This window comes from Lolium rigidum, chromosome 5 (assembly GCF_022539505.1).
Source record: "Lolium rigidum isolate FL_2022 chromosome 5, APGP_CSIRO_Lrig_0.1, whole genome shotgun sequence".
In the NCBI taxonomy this organism is placed as follows: Eukaryota; Viridiplantae; Streptophyta; class Magnoliopsida; order Poales; family Poaceae; genus Lolium; species Lolium rigidum.
Genome location: NC_061512.1, coordinates 253,402,034 through 253,422,904, shown reverse-complemented (window position 1 = coordinate 253,422,904; position 20,871 = coordinate 253,402,034). Strand labels below are relative to the sequence as shown.

The 20,871-nt window shown below is 46.2% G+C and overlaps 1 protein-coding gene across 1 annotated transcript; it reads left to right on the top strand.

Annotated features, from left to right (window-relative positions):
* The first annotated feature begins 18,226 nt into the window (after positions 1-18,226).
* On the top strand, positions 18,227-19,297 carry LOC124654997 (cytosolic sulfotransferase 5-like). The gene has a single exon (XM_047193968.1). The coding sequence runs from the start codon at positions 18,276-18,278 to the stop codon at positions 19,281-19,283; it is 1,008 nt and encodes a 335-aa protein (XP_047049924.1). The 5' UTR covers positions 18,227-18,275; the 3' UTR covers positions 19,284-19,297.
* The last annotated feature ends 1,574 nt before the right edge of the window (positions 19,298-20,871 follow it).

Here is a 20,871-nt window from a genome sequence, read left to right as displayed (position 1 = left end):
TGCTGTTCAGTTGCAGCAGTGCTACGTTTACATGTATGCCCTGCAGGAAACTAAGCGAGGCAATCTCATCACCTTCCACGACCAGGTATAGGTCAGGTGGCACGCCCTTGCACTTCGCAACGCCGCGTGTGACCAGAAGAGCATTGCGGGCCGTCGCTCGGAGGGGTCTCAGCCAGCCGCAGCTCTAGGCTCCCCCCGGCTCTACAGTGTTGACAAGGCCGCTGCCCGCCGGTGGGTTTTGGCAGTCAACAAATACTCACCGAGAACAAGCCTAATATCTCATACTTCAAGGTGTTCGGGTGTAAGTGTTTCTACAAAATCAAAGGAGTTCGTTTGTCTAAATTTGCTCCTAAAGCTTTGGAGGGTATATTTGTTGGTTACGGTGCCGAATCTCACACTTATAGAATCTTTGATGTATCCTCCGGGATTATCATTGAATCTTGTAGTGTAAAGTTCGAAGAAAATGATGGCTCCCAAGTGGGGCAAGTTGATGTTTGTGCGGGTGATGAAATACCTCAAGATGCCATAGTAAGAATGGGTGTGGGATTTTTCCGCCCCATTGAGGGACACGGTGTGGCGTCTCGGGAAGAACTATGCTCTACCACGGTGGAGCCCTCATCTTCTCAACATCAACAAACCCTACTGATGTCTACGGGAGCTTCTATTCTTGTAGACAGTGTTGGGCCTCCAAGAGCAGAGGTTTGTAGAACAGCAGCAAGTTTCCCTTAAGTGGATCACCCAAGGTTTATCGAACTCAGGGAGGAAGAGGTCAAAGATATCCCTCTCATGCAACCCTGCAACCACAAAGCAAGAAGTCTCTTGTGTCCCCAACACACCTAATAGGTGCACTAGTTCGGCGAAGAGATAGTGAAATACAGGTGGTATAAATAAGTAGTAGCAACGACACCAGAAAAGTGCTTTGCCCAGGACAGTAAACAAGCAGCGATAGCAGTATTTAGGAACAAGGCCTAGGGATTAGACTTTCACTAGTGGACACTCTCAACATTGATCACATAACAGAATAGATAAATGCATACTCTACACTCTTGTTGGATGATGAACACATTGCGTAGGATTACACGAACCCTCAATGCCGGAGTTAACAAGCTCCACAATTCAATGTTCATATTTAAATAACCTTAGAGTGCAAGAAAGATCAACACGACTAAACCAAGTACTAACACAGACATGCACACTCTGTCACCTTCACACTATGTAGGAGGAATAGATCACATCAATACTATCATAGCAATAGTTAACTTCACAATCTACAAGAGATCATGATCATAGCATACGCCAAGTACTAACACGGATGCACACACTTGTCACCATTACACCGTGCGGGAGGAATAAAACTACTTTAATAACACATCACTAGAGTAGCACATAGATAAATTGTGATACAAAACACATTGCAATCATAAAGAGATATAAATAAGCACTTCACTACGCCATTCATAACGGTGAGTAAGTATTCACGTGAAATATAGCCTAAGAGACCCACACGGTGCACACACTTGTCACCTTTACACACGTGGGACAAGGAGTCTCCGGAGATCACATAAGTAAAACTCACTTGACTAGCATAGTGACATCTAGATTACAAGCATCATCATATGAATCTCAATCATGTAAGGCAGCTCATGAGATTATTGTATTGAAGTACATAGGAGAGAGATGAACCACATAGCTACCGGTACAGCCCAGAGCCTCGATGGAGAACTACTCCCTCCTCATGGGAGCGAGCGGCGGTGATGGAGATGGCGGTGGAGATGGCAGCGGTGTCGATGGAGAAGCCTTCCGGGGCACTTCCCCGCTCCGGCAGGGTGCCGGAACGGAGACTCTGTCCCCCAGATCTTGGCTTCGCGATGGCGGCGGCTCTGGAAGGTTTCTGTGGGTTTCGTCCTTCGTAATAGGATTTTCGCGATGGAGGCTTTAAATAGGCGGAAGGGCAGCCTCGGAGGGGGCCTGGGGGGCCCACACCATAGGGCGGCGCGGCCCCCTCCGGCCGCGCCGAGTGTGGTGTGGGGCCCCCGAGGCTTCCCTCCGGCGGCTCTCGGGTGTTTTGGAAGGCTCCAGGGAAAAATAGGACCCCGGGTCTTGATTTCGTCCAATTCCGAGAATATTTCGTTACTAGGATTTCGAAACCAAAAACAGCAGAAAACGACAAGCGGCTCTTCGGCATCTTGTTAATAGGTTAGTTCCGAGAAAATGCACGAATATGACATAAAGTGTGCATAAAACATGTAGGTATCATCAATAATATGGCATGGAACATAAGAAATTATCGATACGTCGGAGACGTATCAAGCATCCCCAAGCTTAGTTCCGCTCGTCCCGAGCGAGGTAAAACGATAACAAAGATAATTTCGAAGTGACATGCCATCATAACCTTGATCATACTATTTGTAAACATATGTAGTGAATGCAGCGATCAAAACAATGGTGATGACATGAGTAAACAAGTGAATCATAAAGCAAAGACTTTTCATGAATAGTACTTCAAGACAAGTATTAATAAGTCTTGCATAAGAGTTAACTCATAAAGCAATAAATCAAAGTAAAGGTATTGAAGCAACACAAAGGAAGATTAAGTTTCAGTGGTTGCTTTCAACTTGTAACATGTATATCTCATGGATAATTGTCAACATAGAGTAATATAACAAGTACAATATGCAAGTATGTAGGAATCAATGCACAGTTCACACAAGTGTTTGCTTCTTGAGGTGGAGAGAGATAGGTGAAGCGACTCAACATAAAAGTAAAAAGAATGGTCCTTCAAAGAGGAAAACATCGATTGCTATATTTGTGCTAGAGCTTTTATTTTGAGAACATGAAACAATTTTGTCAACGGTAGTAATAAAGCATATGAGTTATGTAAATTATATCTTACAAGTTGCAAGTCTCATGCATAGTATACTAATAGTGCCCGCACCTTGTCCTAATTAGCTTGGACTACCGGATCTTTGCAATGCACATGTTTTAACCAAGTGTCACAATGGGGTACCTCCATGCCGCTCGTACAAAGGTCTAAGGAGAAAGCTCGCATTTTGGATTTCTCGCTTTTGATTATTCTCAACTTAGACATCCATACCGGGACAACATGGACAACATATAATGGACTCCTCTTTAATGCATAAGCATGTGGCAACAATTATTATTCTCATATGAGATTGAGGATATATGTCCAAAACTGAAACTTCCACCATGAATCATGGCTTTAGTTAGCGGCCCAATGCTCTTCTCTAACAATATGCATGCTCCAACCATAAAGGTGGTAGATCTCTCTTACTTCGGACAAGACGGACATGCATAGCAACTCACATGATATTCAACAAAGAATAGTTGATGGCGTCCCCGAAGCATGGTTATCGCACAACAAGCAACTTAATAAGAGATAAAGTGCATAAGTACATATTCAATACCACAATAGTTTTTAAGCTATTTGTCCCATGAGCTATATATTGCAAAGGTGAATGATGGAATTTTAAAGGTAGCACTCAAGCAATTTACTTTGGAATGGCGGATAAATACCATGTAGTAGATAGGTATGGTGGACACAAATGGCATAGTGGTTGGCTCAAGTATTTTGGATGCATGAGAAGTATTCCCTCTCGATACAAGGTTTAGGCTAGCAAGGTTATTTGAAACAAACACAAGGATGAACGGTACAGCAAAACTCACATAAAAGACATATTGTAAACATTATAAGACTCCATACCGTCTTCCTTGTTGTTCAAAACTCAATACTAGATGTTATCTAGACTCTAGAGAAACCAAATATGCAAACCAAATTAGCAAGCTCTAAGTGTTTCTTCATTAATGGGTGCAAAGTATATGATGCAAGAGCTTAAACATGAGCACAACAATTGCCAAGTATCAAATTATCCAAGACATTTTAGAGTTACTACATGTAGCATTTTCCAATTCCAACCATATAATAATTTAACGAAGAAGAAACTTCGCCATGAATACTATGAGTAGAGCCTAAGGACATATTTGTCCATATGCTACAGCGGAGCGTGTCTCTCTCCCATAAAGTGAATGCTAGGATCCATTTTATTCAAACAAAACAAAAACAAAAACAAACCAGACGCTCCAAGCAAAGTGCATAAGATGTGACGGAATAAAAATATAGTTTCGGGGGAGGAACTCGATAATGTTGTCGATGAAGAAGGGGATGCCTTGGGCATCCCCAAGCTTAGACGCTTGAGTCTTCTTAGAATATGCAGGGGTGAACCACCGGGGCATCCCCAAGCTTAGAGCTTTCACTCTTCTTGATCATAGTATATCATCCTCCTCTCTTGACCCTTGAAAACTTCCTCCACACCAAATTCGAAACAACTCATTCGAGGGTTAGTGCATAATAAAAATTAACCTGTTCAGAGGTGACACAATCATTCTTAATACTTCTGGACATTGCATAAAGCTACTGGACATTAATGGATCAAAGAAATTCATCCAACATAGCGAAAGAGGCAATGCGAAATAAAAGGCAGAATCTGTCAAAACGAACGAGTCCGTAAAGATGGATTTTATTAGGGCACCGGACTTGCTCAAATGAAAATTCCTAAATTGAATGAAAGTTGCGTACATATCCGAGGATCATGCACGTAAATTGGCTTAATTTTCTGAGCTACCTACGGGGAGGTAGACCCAGATTCGTGACGAAAAGAAATGCTGGAACTGCATGAGTAATCCAAATCTAGTACTTACTTTACTATCAAAGACTTTACTTGGCACAACAAAACATAAAACTAATATAAGGAGAGGTTGCTACAGTAGTAAACAACTTCCAAGATTCAAATATAAAACTAAGTACTGTAGCAAAATAACACATGGATTATCTCCCAAGAAGTTCTTTCTTTTTAGCCATTAAGATGGGCTCGGCAGTTTAAATGATGCACTCGCAAGAAATAGTATTTGAAGCAAAAGAGAGCATCAAGAGGCAAATTCAAAGCACATTTAAGTCTAACATGCTTCCTATGCATAGGAATCTTGTAAATAAACAAGTTCATGAAGAGCAAAGTAACAAGCATAGGAAGATAAAACAAGTGTAGCTTCAAAAATTTCAGCACATAGAGAGACATTTTAGTAACATGAAAATTTCTACAACCATATTTTCCTCTCTCATAATAACTTTCAGTAGCAACATGAGCAAACTCAACAATATAACTATCACATAAAGCATTCTTATCATGAGTCTCATGCATAAAATTATTACTCTCCACATAGGCATAATCAATTTTATTAGTTGTAGTGGGAGCAAATTCAACAAAGTAGCTATCATTATTATTCTCATCATCAAATATAGGAGGCATAGTATAATCACAACAAAATTTACTCTCCATAGTAAGTGGCACCAAAAGACCACTATCATTATAATCATCATAAATAGGAGCCAAAGTATCATCAAAGAAAATTTTCTCCTCAATGCTTGGGGGACTAAAAAGATCATGAAAACCAGCTTCCCCAAACTTAGAACTTTCTACATTATTATCAACAATGGTGTTCAAAGCGTTCATACTAATATTACTACCAGCATGCAAATAAGATTTCATAGGTTTTTAAATTTTCGCATCAAACAATCCATGTTTTAAATCAGGAAATAGAATAAGAAGCTCATTGTTGTCCATTATGCCAAACTAGTGTAAACAAGAAACAAAAAGATGCAATTGCAGGATCTAAAGGAAATATCTTCGAGCACAAACACAATGGCGCCGAGAAAAGTACCGTTACACAGAGCCGGAGTATGAGTGCCTTTTTACCTTTCCTCCCGGCAACGGCGCCGAGAAAAGTGCTTGATGTCTACGGGAGCTTCTATTCTTGTAGACAGTGTTGGGCCTCCAAGAGCGAGAGGTTTGTAGAACAGCCAGCAAGTTTCCCTTAAGTGGATCACCCAAGGTTTATCGAACTCGGGGAGGAAGAGGTCAAAGATATCCCTCTCATGCAACCCCGCAACCACAAAGCAAGAAGTCTCTTGTGTCCCCAACACACCTAATAGGTGCACTAGTTCGGCGAAGAGATAGTGAAATACAGGTGGTATAAATAAGTAGTAGCAACGACACCAGAAAAGTGCTTTGCCCAGGACAGTAAACAAGCAGCGATAGCAGTATTTAGGAACAAGGCCTAGGGATTAGACTTTCACTAGTGGACACTCTCAACATTGATCACATAACGAGAATAGATAAATGCATACTCTACACTCTTGTTGGATGATGAACACATTGCGTAGGATTACACGAACCCTCAATGCCGGAGTTAACAAGCTCCACAATTCAATGTTCATATTTAAATAACCTTAGAGTGCAAGAAAGATCAACACGACTAAACCAAGTACTAACACGAGCATGCACACTTTGTCACCTTCACACTATGTAGGAGGAATAGATCACATCAATACTATCATAGCAATAGTTAACTTCACAATCTACAAGAGATCATGATCATAGCATACGCCAAGTACTAACACGGATGCACACACTGTCACCATTACACCGTGCGGGGAGGAATAAAACTACTTTAATAACACATCACTAGAGTAGCACATAGATAAATTGTGATACAAAACACATTGCAATCATAAAGAGATATAAATAAGCACTTCACTACGCCATTCATAACGGTGAGTAAGTATTACGTGAAATATAGCCTAAGAGACCCACACGGTGCACACACTTGTCACCTTTACACACGTGGGACAAGGAGTCTCCGGAGATCACATAAGTAAAACTCACTTGACTAGCATAGTGACATCTAGATTACAAGCATCATCATATGAATCTCAATCATGTAAGGCAGCTCATGAGATTATTGTATTGAAGTACATAGGAGAGAGATGAACCACATAGCTACCGGTACAGCCCCGAGCCTCGATGGAGAACTACTCCCTCCTCATGGGAGCGAGCGGCGGTGATGGAGATGGCGGTGGAGATGGCAGCGGTGTCGATGGAGAAGCCTTCCGGGGCACTTCCCCGCTCCGGCAGGGTGCCGGAACGAGAGACTCCTGTCCCCGGATCTTGGCTTCGCGATGGCGGCGGCTCTGGAAGGTTTCTGTGGGTTTCGTCCTTCGTAATAGGGTTTTCGCGACGGAGGCTTTAAATAGGGGGAAGGGCAGCCTCGGAGGGGGCCTGGGGGGCCCACACCATAGGGCGGCGCGGCCCCCCTCTGGCCGCGCCAGGGTGTGGTGTGGGGCCCCCAGGGCTTCCCTCTGGCGGCTCTCGGGTGTTACGGAAGGCTCCGGGAAAAATAGGACCACGGGTCTTGATTTCGTCCAATTCCGAGAATATTTCGTTACTAGGATTTCTGAAACCAAAAACAGCGAGAAAACAGCAATCGGCTCTTCGGCATCTTGTTAATAGGTTAGTTCCAGAAAATGCACGAATATGACATAAAGTGTGCATAAAACATGTAGGTATCATCAATAATATGGCATGGAACATAAGAAATTATCGATACGTCGGAGACGTATCACCTACCTAGTGAAGCAAATGATGCACCAACCCAAGAACAAGAACAAGACCCTCCCTCTTATGTTCAAGATCAAGCACATGAGAATGAGCAACCCCAAGCAATTGAGGAAGCTCAAGTTCAAGGTCAAGACGGGGACCCAAATGATCAAGTTGATCAAGTGACACCTCCAAGGCCAAGAAAGACCAAGGAGGAGATCGAGGCCCGTCGTCTAGCAAGAAGAGAAAGGAACCTCGAACTTCGCGGACACACTCATGACAAGGTTCTTGGTGATGTAAGGGAAAAGGTTTCCACAAGAAGGCAATTGGCTAACTTTAGCCATCATCATGCTTATATCTCCTTAGTGGAACCCAAGAAAGTATATGAAGCCCTTTAAGATTCGGATTGGTTGGAAGCTATGCATGAAGAACTCAACAACTTCAAGCGCAACAAAGTATGGACCTTAGTAAAGAAGCCAAAGGAGTGCCGCAATGTTATAGGCACTAAATGGATATTCAAGAACAAGCAAGATGAGTTTGGAAATGTTGTGAGGAACAAGGCAAGATTGGTGGCTCAAGGGTTCTCTCAAGTTGAGGGAATTGACTTTGGAGAAACCTATGCTCCCGTGGCTCGCCTTGAGTCCATCCGTATCCTTCTTGCTTATGCTTCGCATCATAACTTTAAGTTACAACAAATGGATGTGAAAAGTGCTTTTCTTAATGGTCCTTTGCATGAAGAGGTTTATGTTAAGCAACCCCCGGGGTTCGAGGATCTAAACTTTCCTAACCATGTCTACAAGCTTGATAAAGCACTTTATGGTCTCAAACAAGCTCCTAGAGCTTGGTACGAGCACCTTAAGGAATTGTTGGTAGACCGAGGGTTTGATGTTGGGCTAATCGACCCCACTCTTTTTACTAAGAGGGTCAATGGGGAGATTTTCGTTTGCCAATTATATGTTGATGATATTATATTTGGCTCTACTAACAAAGCTTTCAATGATGAATTCTCAAAGCTTATGACCGATAGGTTTGAGATGTCTATGATGGGAGAGATGAAGTTCTTCCTTGGTTTTGAGATCAAGCAATTGAGGGAAGGAACCTTCATCAACCAAGCAAAATATCTCCAAGACATGCTCAAGAGGTTCAAGATGACCGAGATGAAAGGTGTGGCCACTCCTATGGTTACCAAATGTCATCTTGCACTAGATCCCAATGGTAAAGAGGTGGATCAAAAGGTATATCGCTCCATGATTGGATCCTTGCTTTAGCTTTGTGCATCTAGACCGGACATAGTGTTGAGTGTTGGTGTGTGTGCAAGGTATCAAGCTTCTCCTAAGGAGAGCCACATGATGGCTCTCAAAAGAATCTTTCGATATTTGGTTGATACCCCAAGATATGGTATTTGGTACCCCAAAGGCTCAAGTTTTATTCTCAATGGTTATACCGATGCGGATTGGGCGGGTGACAAGGATGATAGGAAATCAACTTCCGGGGCTTGCCAATTCCTTGGTAGGTCCTTGGTGTGTTGGTCTTCTAAGAAGCAAAATTGTATATCTCTCTCCACCGCCGAAGCCGAGTATGTTGCCGCCGCAAGTGGATGCACTCAATTGTTATGGATGAGGCAAACTTTAAAGGAATACGGTGTCATTTGTGACAAAGTGCCTCTATTATGTGACAATGAAAGTGCCATCAAGATTGCCTATAATCCGGTGCAACATTCAAGAACGAAGCATATTGAGATCCGGAATCATTTCATTAGGGATCATGTTGCCCGTGGTGATATTGAGCTTATCTATGTTCCAACCAAAGATCAACTTGCCGATATATTCACGAAGCCTCTTGATGAAGCAAGGTTCTCTTATTTGAGGAATGAGCTAAATATCATTGATTCAAGGAGTATAGCTTGACCATCTTGCAAACACACTTTTGTCTCAAAACTTTATTTGGTTTAGATGTGGGCATGGAAATAGGGGGAGTGCGGTTTAAATTATTGAGCTATCCCTCCCCCCATAATGCCAACATTAAGAAATCATTCTCGTTATATCATATGTTGATATGTGAGCTTCAATGATGAGTATTGGTTTGGAACCCAAGATATATCTTCGCGGTGACATACCATAACACTCATATATGGTGGCCTAGGCCACCACACTCTTCTTTGTGAAGAGTTGGAGTTATTTGGATCTTCATTGAGTTTTATTGACATCTCCTTGTGTATGGGAAATCACTCACTTTTGGCCTTCATTTGCATTATTTGCAAAATGAGTGATCATGTACCATCTCACAGTTTGGCGCATCTGCCCTAAGCCTATCTCATCTAAGCCATATCCTCTTCTTTCTCCGAGTGCACCAACTTCCTGTCAAATCTTGCTCCTGGCACAGTTTTTCTCGTTCCACCGGAAGTTCCGGCCTTTCTGACCGGTACTTCCGGCTGGAATTTCGTGCCAGTTCCTGCCGCTGTTGCTGTTTAGTTGCAGTGGTTTATGGGGGACCGGAAGTTCCGGCTCCAACGAGCGGAACTTCCGCCCTTACGGAACCACTACATATCCGGTCGGGAACGGGGAGGCAGTTCCTTCCTCCTCACTTTCCCCCACCCAAGATCTATTCAAAGTGCTCTCTCTCCCTGTGGTGGCTGCTCCTCTCTCCGGCCGGATCTCCCTCCTCCGGCGACCTCCGCCGGATCGGCTCCGTGGATCGGCATCCTCTCCCTCTCCTCCTCCATGGCTCCCCCCCGGTTTGTGCCCTCTCCCTCTCTATGTGTGGGTAGACCTCACTAGATGAACTATAGGGCATACTCTAGGCAAAGCTATGGTAGAACATCTCTAGATGCCTTTCCCTTACTAGAACTTGCTTAGGATGTTGTTGTGATGCGGATTATCGAGCCATTGCCTCAGATCTGGTGAGAAACTGCCGCTGTATTCGAACAGCCGGAAGTTCCGGCTCCACACGCCGGAACTTCCGCCGGTTCTCACCGGAACTTCCGGCCTGGCGATTTTTTCTGCTGTTACTCAATATCCTGTGCTGGCTCTGGTTTTGACCTCCTTGCTAGTGTGCACTCATTTATCATTCCTATCTTGTTGATTCCATCCCAGGTTCATCCAAGAAGAGAGGCAAAGGTCATGTGGATGAGATTGAGGAAGAGTTTGAGCAAACAAGACCATCCAAGCTCACCGCTCGTCGGCAATCCGGCCAAAGGCAAAAGACACCCGCGAGTGAGAGGAAAGAACATCCATGTGTCCGTGAAGAACATGCAATATCTTGAGTACAAGGAGCTCCGTGACGTGAACCCTTACCTTACCCCTCGGAACAATAGGGTTACGGATAAGAGGTTCCACAACAAGACCCAAGAAGAGATTTTCTATGAGGTGTATGTGCCATTCAAGAAGGGGGTAGCCCCTCAACATGCCATTGACACCGGGAAGATGGCCACTTCTACATACTTTCAAGAAGCCTATGCTATGTGTGGTGAGTTTGGGCTCTATCCCATTATGGAGCTCAACAAGGATTATGATGTCGGATTGATCCAACAATTCTATGCCACCGTACACTTTCGATCGGATGAAGCTAAAACATTCGGTGGATGTCTCATGAAAGGCTACTTGAGTCTAACTTGGCTAAGTTTGGAAGTGCCCTTGGATACCCTCGCTACCCGGGCATAGATGCAAATGGTTGGAGGTGCCATGATAGCTCCTTTGCTCAAACAAGGGAAGTCTTGGAGCCCCTCTACATCAAAGGTTGGGGTATTCCGGGCAAGAGTGCGGATCTTCTCCCTACTTGGGACATTATGCTTAGAGTCTACCGGGAAACCATTGGACCAAAGGGTGGCAACCTTGATGAGCTACATCTCTATGAAGTGGATCTAATGGCAAACTCCTTTGCTAAGAGAGGGGCACCGGTGAGAGGCTTGATGTGATGGACTACATCTATCATGAGATGTGGTCATGTGTGATGGAGAAGAAGCTTCCCGCGTTTGCTCCATACATTATGAAGATCATTGAGGACACTTGGGTTGATAGTTATGAGAGCACCCTCATTCACTCCATTCCCCTCAGTATCACATCCCATGAAGTGAAGGTTTTGAGGACCAAGCGCCACAACTCTCCGATAGAAGATGTTACACCCATGGATGAGAAGCCACCAAGTTGGGCTTCTAAGCTTGCTCGCCGCATGAGACAGATTTTTTGCCTCACCTCTGCAGTCAACCACCGTCAGTATCAGCAGCATGCAGAAGCCAAGAAGTCTCGGGTTCGTCAGAAGAGCATCATGAGGGCTCTTGCGGTGGACGTGTCTCCTCCAGGATCCGAGGAGAGCATCACTCCGGAGGCGGAGTGGGTCTCTCAGCATGGCATGCCTCTCCCTCCAGATGGACTTGAGATCGAGTCTCCTCCGCACACTGCTCCCTACCCCGGCGCTACATCTAACCTCCCTCCCGGCTGGGCTAACGCCGAACCTTGGGACGTGTAGTTTCTCCTTTCCCTTTTTGGTGCCTTGGTGCCAAAGGGGGAGAACGAGAACCTTATTAGGTTGCTCTTCGTTGGGTATTTGCATGGGGGAGTCACAAGCTCGTGTTGGCTTTGATTTTTATCGCTTGTGATTCTATTTATCTTGTTGTGTCGAACTATGTCCTAGTTTATTTGGCTTGTAAACTCTATCTATGTGTTTGGAACCTTATCTATGTGTATGGTAAACTCCGTATGTGAGTCTTCCATGGTTATCTATGTGTGCATGATCTTATTATCCATATGCTTATCACTATATTGTATTGTGCATGATCTTATTGCTAACCCATGGAAGATCGGTTGCAAGATATAGGGGGAGCTTCTTTTGTACCAATGCCCATATCTAGGGGGAGCTCCTCTACATCTTGCACATTGTTGGTTTACATACTTCATTCATTGCAAATACTTGTGTTGTCATCAAACACCAAAAGGGGGAGATTGAAAGAACATTTCCCGCCCTTTTGGGTTTTGTGTGTTTGATGTCAACACTAGGTATATATTTATGTGTGTTGATGTAGACAGGTACAAGTGTTCGGAATATATTTTTGCTCGGCGAGATGGTCTCGCAGCTTCGATGATCCGAAGGGTTTTTATCTCGGCGGAAGTTCCGGCCCAGCGAGCGGAACTTCCGCCTCGGTATGTTCTGCGAAGCCTCTGTCGGCGCAGTTTTGATTGCTTGTTTTTGTTCCCTGGCCGGAAGTTCCGGCGCGAGTGGCCGGAAGTTCCGGTCAGCGGAACTTCCGCCCAACTTCCGGGCAAGTTCGGAAATGTGGAATTGTGGCTCGGTATAGTCCATTAAGGTTTTCGGGCAATTCGGAACTTGGCCGGAACTTCCGGTCCGCCCTAGTTCCGCCCAATCTTTTGTTGACCGGGTCATCCGACGAAGAATCTTCCCGGCGGAAGTTCCGGCTCCCTGGCCGGTACTTCCGGTGCCAGCCGAACTTCCGGCCATCCCGGCCGGAACTTCGGTGTTAGTGGATTTCGCCACAACGGTCAGATCTGAGAGCTCCGATCATATAAATAGCTCTCTTCTCCATTGGGACAAGTTGCTCAATCATTGCAAGAAAAATCTGCCAAGCTTCACCACCATTAGAGCCACCTCAAGAACACAAGATTTGCAAGATCTCCTTCCTCCCCCAACCAAAGCTCTTGATCTTTGGAGATTCGAAGGAGAAGACACCGATCTACATCCTCACCGAAGCGTTCTTCATTTCCCCTCATTTGTTTGAGGGATCTCATGCTAGTGTTCCTATTTGGTTCCCTAGTTGATTTGTTGTTGATGTGTTGTTGTTGATTGTTGTATTGTTACAGATTTGGGAGCCTCCAATTCAGTTGTGGATGTGTGCCCCAAGAACCTTGTAAAGGCCCGGTTTCCGCCTCGAGGAAATCTCTTAGTGGAAGTGGCTAGGCCTTCGTGGCGTTGCTCACAGGAGATCTGAGTGAAGCCTTCGTGGCTGTTGGTTTGGCTTGCGTAGCAACCACACTCCTCCAAACGTAGACGTACCTTCTTGCAAAGGAAGGGAACTACGGGAATCATCTCCGTGTCATCGCGTGCTCCACTCTCGGTTACCTCTATCCCATTCTATCTCCTATATATTGCGCAGCTGTATCTTGCTTAGTTGATAACCTTGTCATATAGGTAAATTCACTTAGTTGCATATCTAGAGAATTTACCTTTGTGTCAAGCCTAAATAGAAAAAGAACTAAAAATTGGTTAGCACCTATTCACCCCCCCCCCCTCTATAGGTGCGCCATACGATCCTTTCACTTGGCGCGGTTTGGACATGCATTTCTCCAAAACGGAACTGGATGTCTTCGCGGCCTCTACCTACATGGTAGTAGGCAACGGGGAATCCACCCTCTTCTGGGAGGACAGATGGCTGGACGACAAGTCCATCAAGGAGATGGCGCCGGAGGTATATGCTTTGGTTCCAAAGCGCCGGAGAAAGGCGCGCACGGTCCGTGAAGCGCTGGTTAACCGCAGCTGGATCCCCGATATTGTAGGTGCACCGAGCGCCCTAGCACTGTGGCAATACGTCCAGCTATGGGGTAGACTCAGGGACATCCAACTATTGGGGGACGCGGACAGGTTGGTTTGGCGTTGGACGACGGATGGACAATATTCAGCTGGATCCTCGCTATGACACCCTTTTCCAGGGGGCAATCATCTCGGGGTCCCGGAAGCTCATCCGGAAATCCCGGGCGCCACCAAGGGTGAAATTCTTTATCCGGTTGGCCTGCCTCGACAGGTGTTGGACGGGTGTGAGACCGGCACGGCGGGGGCGCCGCACGCGCCGAGATGCCCGTTGTGCGATCGGTCTACCGAGACCATGAGGCACCTTCTTACAGGATGTTCCTTCTCCGGGACGGTGTGGTTTGAAGTCCTATCGTGGATCCGATCCACCTCAGGCCCACCCACGCCCGAGGGTGACTTCGCGGAGTGGTGGTCGCCGGTGGTGCGGACCGCCCTCGCCGGCTAGCGCAAGGGCACGTTGTCGGTTATCATGCTCACGGCATGGTGGATTTGGAAACACCGGAACGCGGCGGTCTTTGACAATGCGCGACCTTCGGTGGCATCCGTGTTTAACGACATCGCCGCCGACGCGAGGCTTTGGGCGGACGCGGAGCCCGGGTGTGCGCCGGCTACTCCCCTAGTCTAGGTTTTTCCTTTTTCTTGGGTCGAGTTGTACGGCGTGGTGTGTCCGTCCCTCGGACTTGTATATAAACTCTTCTTTATCTATCAATGCATCGAAACGCAAGGCTTTTGCGTTTTCGCGAAAAATGCATGTACCCTCGTTATGGCTAGCCTATTTAGATGTTTGTTGTTTCGCTGGTTGATTTATGTGGTAACCAAGTCGGATCCATAATTATTTTTTTCCTATGCCTTTCGTACTTGTTTCTTAATACTTGATACTTTATATGTCCAATAAAAGACCGTATGCATCGATTGATGCAGAGGCCGGGGCTGCTGCTCCTTTATCGAAAAAAGGTACCCTCGTGATGAGAGTGGACTAATAGAATCCGGCGGTATGTGAGCCTGGCTTAAATCAGCATCCCATTGGTCAAGAAGTTGTAAGTGGGGTCCACAGCTGCAGTGTGCTGTAGGTATGTCACAGTAAAATACATGTGTGGTCCTCCCCATCGCATCCTCTCCCCATCCATCCCCTCCCCTACAGTGGTTCACGGCCGTCGTGGCCGACTGCACCGCGCGCAGGCGCATGCTGCTGCAGTTCCTCTGCATCCTCCCCGTCGCCGAGCTCGGGCAACCTCGGCGCCGCCCGTCCCCGACGACGTCGACGGCGCCCTGTCCCCGACGCCACCCTGTCCTCGACGCCGCCATGTCGTCGACGCCGCCCCCGTCCCCAACGCCAGCTCGACGGTGCCCTGTCCCTGACGCCGCCTCGTCCCCATCGTTGCCCTGTCCTCGACGCCGCCCTGTCCCCCGACGTCAGCCCCGCACCGGATCAGACGCGTCGACAGCGCCGCTCGTCGAGGCGCCCTCCGCCGCTAACCACCACCACACGGGCCTGGCCATGGCCGCACCACCACTTGCAGGTACGCCCGCGACGGTGTACGCCTCCGCCGTTCGCCGCTCCTCCGCCGACCGCCCGCCCAACGGCCACCGCGCAACAGCCATCAGCCTCTCCTCGCGCCGCCGCCGTTCGCCCCGTCGGCCGCCCTCTGCTGGTGACGGGATTATGGTGGAGGAGTGAGGAGAGAGAGGGGCGTGATTTGGGGGAGATGCGCCGCCCCACTCCTCCCTTAAATGCATTTGGCCCACCTGTGTATTGTATGTGTAACGCGTGGTATCAGAAAAGTAGATCAACTACTGTGTGGGCCCCACCAAACACCTGGACCAATGGCAGCCTGACTTTCACCAGGAGCATATGCCGGCCGGTTCAACGATGCACTTTCCCCTTCGTGATTATGTGTTGAAGAAGGGATAGAGAAGGGTAGCAGCACTCTTTTCGTCCGGTTAATTGGAGAACCGAGGTCTCGCCCGCACGCCACGATCCCAGTGCCCAGGACAGGCGGCGGCGATTTTTAGAGCAAGTACAATAGTGTACAGTCAGCTGGCTATAAGAGATAAAATATTATAAATTTGCTTAATTGGAGGAGAGAGATTAGGAGAGAGAAGAGAAGTGGGCTCTTATCTTATAGCCAATTTCTAAGCACGTGCTCCTAGGCTATATGTGAGACTAAAAGATGGGCCATGTATTGTAAAAGTAGTACACTTTTATAGCTTACTGTACATGCTAGCTATAAGTTGACTGTAGATGATGTGGAAAGTTATTGTAGCCGGCTCACTATTGTTCTTGCTCTTACCGTAGCCTCGGCATGCGAGCTGCGTTCTCGAGTTAACGGAGATCCGAGAGGATAAATCCAAGGAGAGAGGAGGGAAAGCTAGAGGCTCTTGGCTCTCTCCAAGAGGCGGGGGGGGGGTCGGTCGGTCTCCACCGACAAAATCTTTGGCCGGTGCACCTACCAGACAGGGGCAGGGCATGTGCATGGGCTGTCGAACGCCAGAACGTTCCGGAAAGGTTGGTGGATGCATGGCTTCGATGGAGATCCAGATGTCAAAACGTGTGGCTCGGAGGGAGAGGAGGGGATAAGAACGACCGTGGTCGCGCTGGAGGTACAGTAGTGGTACTGTGGGGTTTACTGGAGCAGGACATGGACATGGGGAGGCTTAGGTTTAGCTAAGCAACTTTTGGCCATGCCAATGGGTCGCTGGTAGGACACCTAGAGCGCGACGTGAGCGGCATCATAGCGTTCCCGACAACACAGCGCACCAAACTTAAAATTACTGCGCCAATGGGTTGCTGGTAGGTGGTAGCACACCTAGATCATCAACAACCTAGATCATCAACAACTCATAGAAAGACACTTGGTAATGTAAGTTTTGCAAAACAAAAAAAAAAAGATGAAGCGCCAATGACCATCACAACTCAGACAATCCCATAAATTCACCACTAGCTAGGTTTGGTATAAGATAGCAAGTTTGAGCTCAATTGAGTACATTGAAATTGGGTTTTGGCATTGTGTCCAAATTAGGGTGTAAGAGCATGCTCGTGCCATTTCGGTTTTGCCTGTCGTGGTTGGCGCCGCGGGTAGAGGAGAAACGCATTTATATCGCTCGATCTAATGCTCATATCGCAAGTGAAAGAGCCTCACTTGTAAGACGACCAACTCGTGGTAGACTAGTATATTATATGACTTACCTTTAGTCTCACCTCTTTGAGGATTTACACTAGGGATTATCGAATTATTATAAGTGGCCGGGCTCGACCAAATACTTAATATTGCTAACACTTTCAATACCTCTTTTACTGGTTTCTCTTAACTTATTCTTGTGTGTTAGAGGTTATATGTTTGGAATCTGGGTGAGCACTCTTGTATATATCACTATGGGAGACAGCTTCTTTGCCGTGTACAAAAAACACTTGGCAAAAGCCAAAAAATACTCGGCAAAGTTTTTGCCGAGTGTTATACTTGTCAAAGAGCGGTCGGCAAAGATTCCCTCGGCACGAGTGAGAGGGAAAAATAAGCGTCCAAACCTAACATCTTTGCCGAGTGTCCAGTTTTGACACTAGGCAAAGATCCACGGTATGACAGAGGGCAAAGATGATCTTTGCCGAGTGTTATTACGAGAACACTACACAAAGACATATCTTTGCTGAGTATCTGTGTTAGCTGGCACTCGGCAAAGGATGGCGCCGTCAAGGCTGCCGTTAAATGGATAGTGTTAATGGAGTGCTAATGGAGTATGAACAGTCATATTTTCTTGATTAGTTGAAAGCTTGAGTTTGCACTATGAGTATATTTACGAAGATGTTGCCCAATTACCGCACACTCGAAAATATAATTATCTGCCATGCCAGTTGCATCTACTAATTGTAGCGGCAGCTGGGTTAATTTGCCACTTGGGCAATTTCAATAGTAGATCTAACTGCTGGCTATAATTAAGAAAATGATATGTCATTTGTAGTTAGCATATAGCTAATATGTACTAACATATGGTCTACCTTTCACTCTCATAAAATGCGTATGAGCGTATTTAAGAGCTAGCTATTGCATGAGAGCTCACCTTCCTTCTTTCTCTTCTTCCCTCTCCTCCAACTCATCTAAAATATATTATTCAAAGTTTTATAGTGAGCAGCTGACTAAGGGGACTACGTGCGGTTTGAGAAAAAAAACTAACAATCATTAGTATCAATAATTGGTCTAGTCACCAGGGCGAGAAGCCTCCTCTATATAAATATATCCAAGTATCCAACCCCGCAATGGATGAGTATTGGGTAAGAACTAAGAAGGGCGCAAGGCAGCCATGGCATCAAAGGGAGAGGAGAGTGCCACCAGGCCTGAATACGCGGCTGTTCCATCCAAATCCACACGGCCAAAAGATTTCATTTCCACACTTCCCACAAGAGAGGGGTGGTCGACACCACTGATCCAATACAGCAAGTACTGGCATCGACCTCATATCCTTGAGGAAATCCTGCAGGTGCAGGACACCTTCACTCCCCGCGGCGACGACATGATCCTCGTCACGCAGCCCAAGTGCGGCACGACCTGGCTCAAGGCCCTCGCCTTCGCCATCATCAATCGTGGCATCCAAAGCTTCAGCGACCACCCCCTCCTCACTCTCCACCCTCAACGCCTTGTGCCATTCATTGAGATCCCTCCTCCTAACGCAGGCCATGCATATCTAGACACACTCCCTTCTCCAAGGCTCCTTGCCACACACCTGCCATTGTCGATGCTCCCACATGGAATGAGCTCGGTTGGGTGTCGGATTGTGTACCTGTGCAGAGATCCCAAAGACGCCCTGGTGTCTAGGTGGCACTTTGAAAACAAAATACTAGGAAAAGGTTTCAACATGGAGCTGGAGAAAGCTTTCGCCATGTTCTGTGAGGGGGTCTCGGAGTGTGGCCCTTTCTGGGATCACTGCCTCGAGTACTGGAAGGAGAGCCTAGCGAGGCCAGATAAGGTCATCTTCCTCAAGTATGAAGAGATCAAGTCGGATCCGGTGCGAGCTGTGACGAAGCTCGCGAGGTTCCTCGGCGCCCCGTTCAGCGAAGAGGAGGAAAGCTCTGGTGTGCCCCAGGAGGTCGTGCGGCTATGCAGCTTTGAGACGCTTACCAGCCTTCCAGTTAACCAGGTTGGTGGCTTCGATCGATATGTGCAGGGTCTTGGACATATGCACCTGCCTAGTTCTGCCTTTTTTAGGAAGGGGGTAACAGGGGACTGGTCAAACCACCTGAGCCAAGAGATGGGCGAAACGTTGGATCTTATCGTCCAACAGAAGCTCGAAGGATCTGGGCTCACTTTTTAAGTTTCTTTCCTCATCGTTGTTTCGTGTCGACCTTTTCGATGTAACACTTATTTTGCTTCAGTCTGCTGAATCTGGAACTTGTAATAAACATCAAATGTCGAGTCGTTATATATCTGGGGTTGGGGATGCGCTCTGCCACCGGGCTTCCATATCATTCATCAAACTCGATGTTTTCCCGTTTGTTTGCTTCCTCAGGTTGTCTCCTGTCTTCATCAGACGTTGTTATGCTAGAAACTGAAATTGGGGAAACCTAGCTTGAAAAAAAAACTGTTCTATACAATATTTGTAAACTTTGTTTACCACGCATGATGCACGTGTCTCACAACATTAATATATGAAATCAAGCAAAATTATATAAGTTTCAACTAATCGATGTTCATGCACTTGTGTTCGTTCGCATTTATAATTGTGAACATGCCGTTTGCCGACGACCAATGTTGATAAGAAAACTGAGGCATCAGATGAATTATTGATCAATTTTATTTGACAATATTTGAAAATAAAGGGTTTCCATGTAAGAAGTTATTAATAACATGAGCGAGAATGATTAACTCCAGGTCCAACATTTTGGCTTGTTTTACATCCAATTGGCCATATCTAAGGTGTCAACAGATTCACAACAAAATATGGATACTTTCTCAATTATTAAATGACTATTGGAAAAACTACAAATTTCCAAAAGTTCATTCAACATCAAGTATCCTGTTTTCCCAGGGTTGATATCATAATATTTCCTTGGACTGCAATACTAAAGTTATGTAGTTTTTTTTTGTCAACATCAGCCACACAGTTCATCCAATTACTTATCAATTTCACCTCGCCGGGCGTGGTGTGGGTATCTTAGGGTATGGGTATCTTCAACGGGTCGATCTGAACCGGCGACACGTTCAGTTCGATTATGTTCGTTGGGTAGGCCTACGGACATATTTTGGGTGGGGGTTCAGCCTGCGCGTCATGCGGGGCGACCCATTGTATCCATGCTAACCATTTTGGCCAGACCTGGCCAATTGGCCATTGGAATTAAAATGTGATCATCATATTTTCAACAAAGTGATAGAGATAAATAAAATAATTATTGTCCATAAATATGAATAGTTCACAACAACACAACCACATAGTCCGACAATGATCTGATGATATTTTTTGTAGAAAAACTCAACTGTACTACCCATCTACGTAAGCATATGCAGAGTTGCTAAGTTCGTAAATGCATCATCAATATCCATGCCTACGCCTATGCAACGCAAGAGAAAGAAATTTTTGCACGGCAAACATACTTCAAACTCGGCCTAGCTACTGGACGAGCAGGTTATGGGTGCAAGCGCTAGCGAAGCGCCCTAGCATTAGGTCGGAGAAGAGTTGGTCGCGTGGCCGATGGCGGGATGGAGGCCAGTAGGCAGCCAACTCCGGGTCTGCGTCATTGTTGGTGGTTTCAGCAGGAAACCATCTCAACCCGGCATAAATCGGTGATTCGGTGCAGTGCCTACTAGGCAGGCGGTTTTGCCAGTTTGAGACCAAACTGTGCCTGGGGTTACCGAGTATGATTACGGCGCCGAGATTGTTGTTTCATTGCATTAGTGTCATCAAA

Coding starts and splice junctions, on each gene's coding strand:
- LOC124654997 (XM_047193968.1), top strand. CDS start 18,276: ATGGCATCAAAGGGAGAGGAGAGTGCCACCAGGCCTGAATACGCGGCT.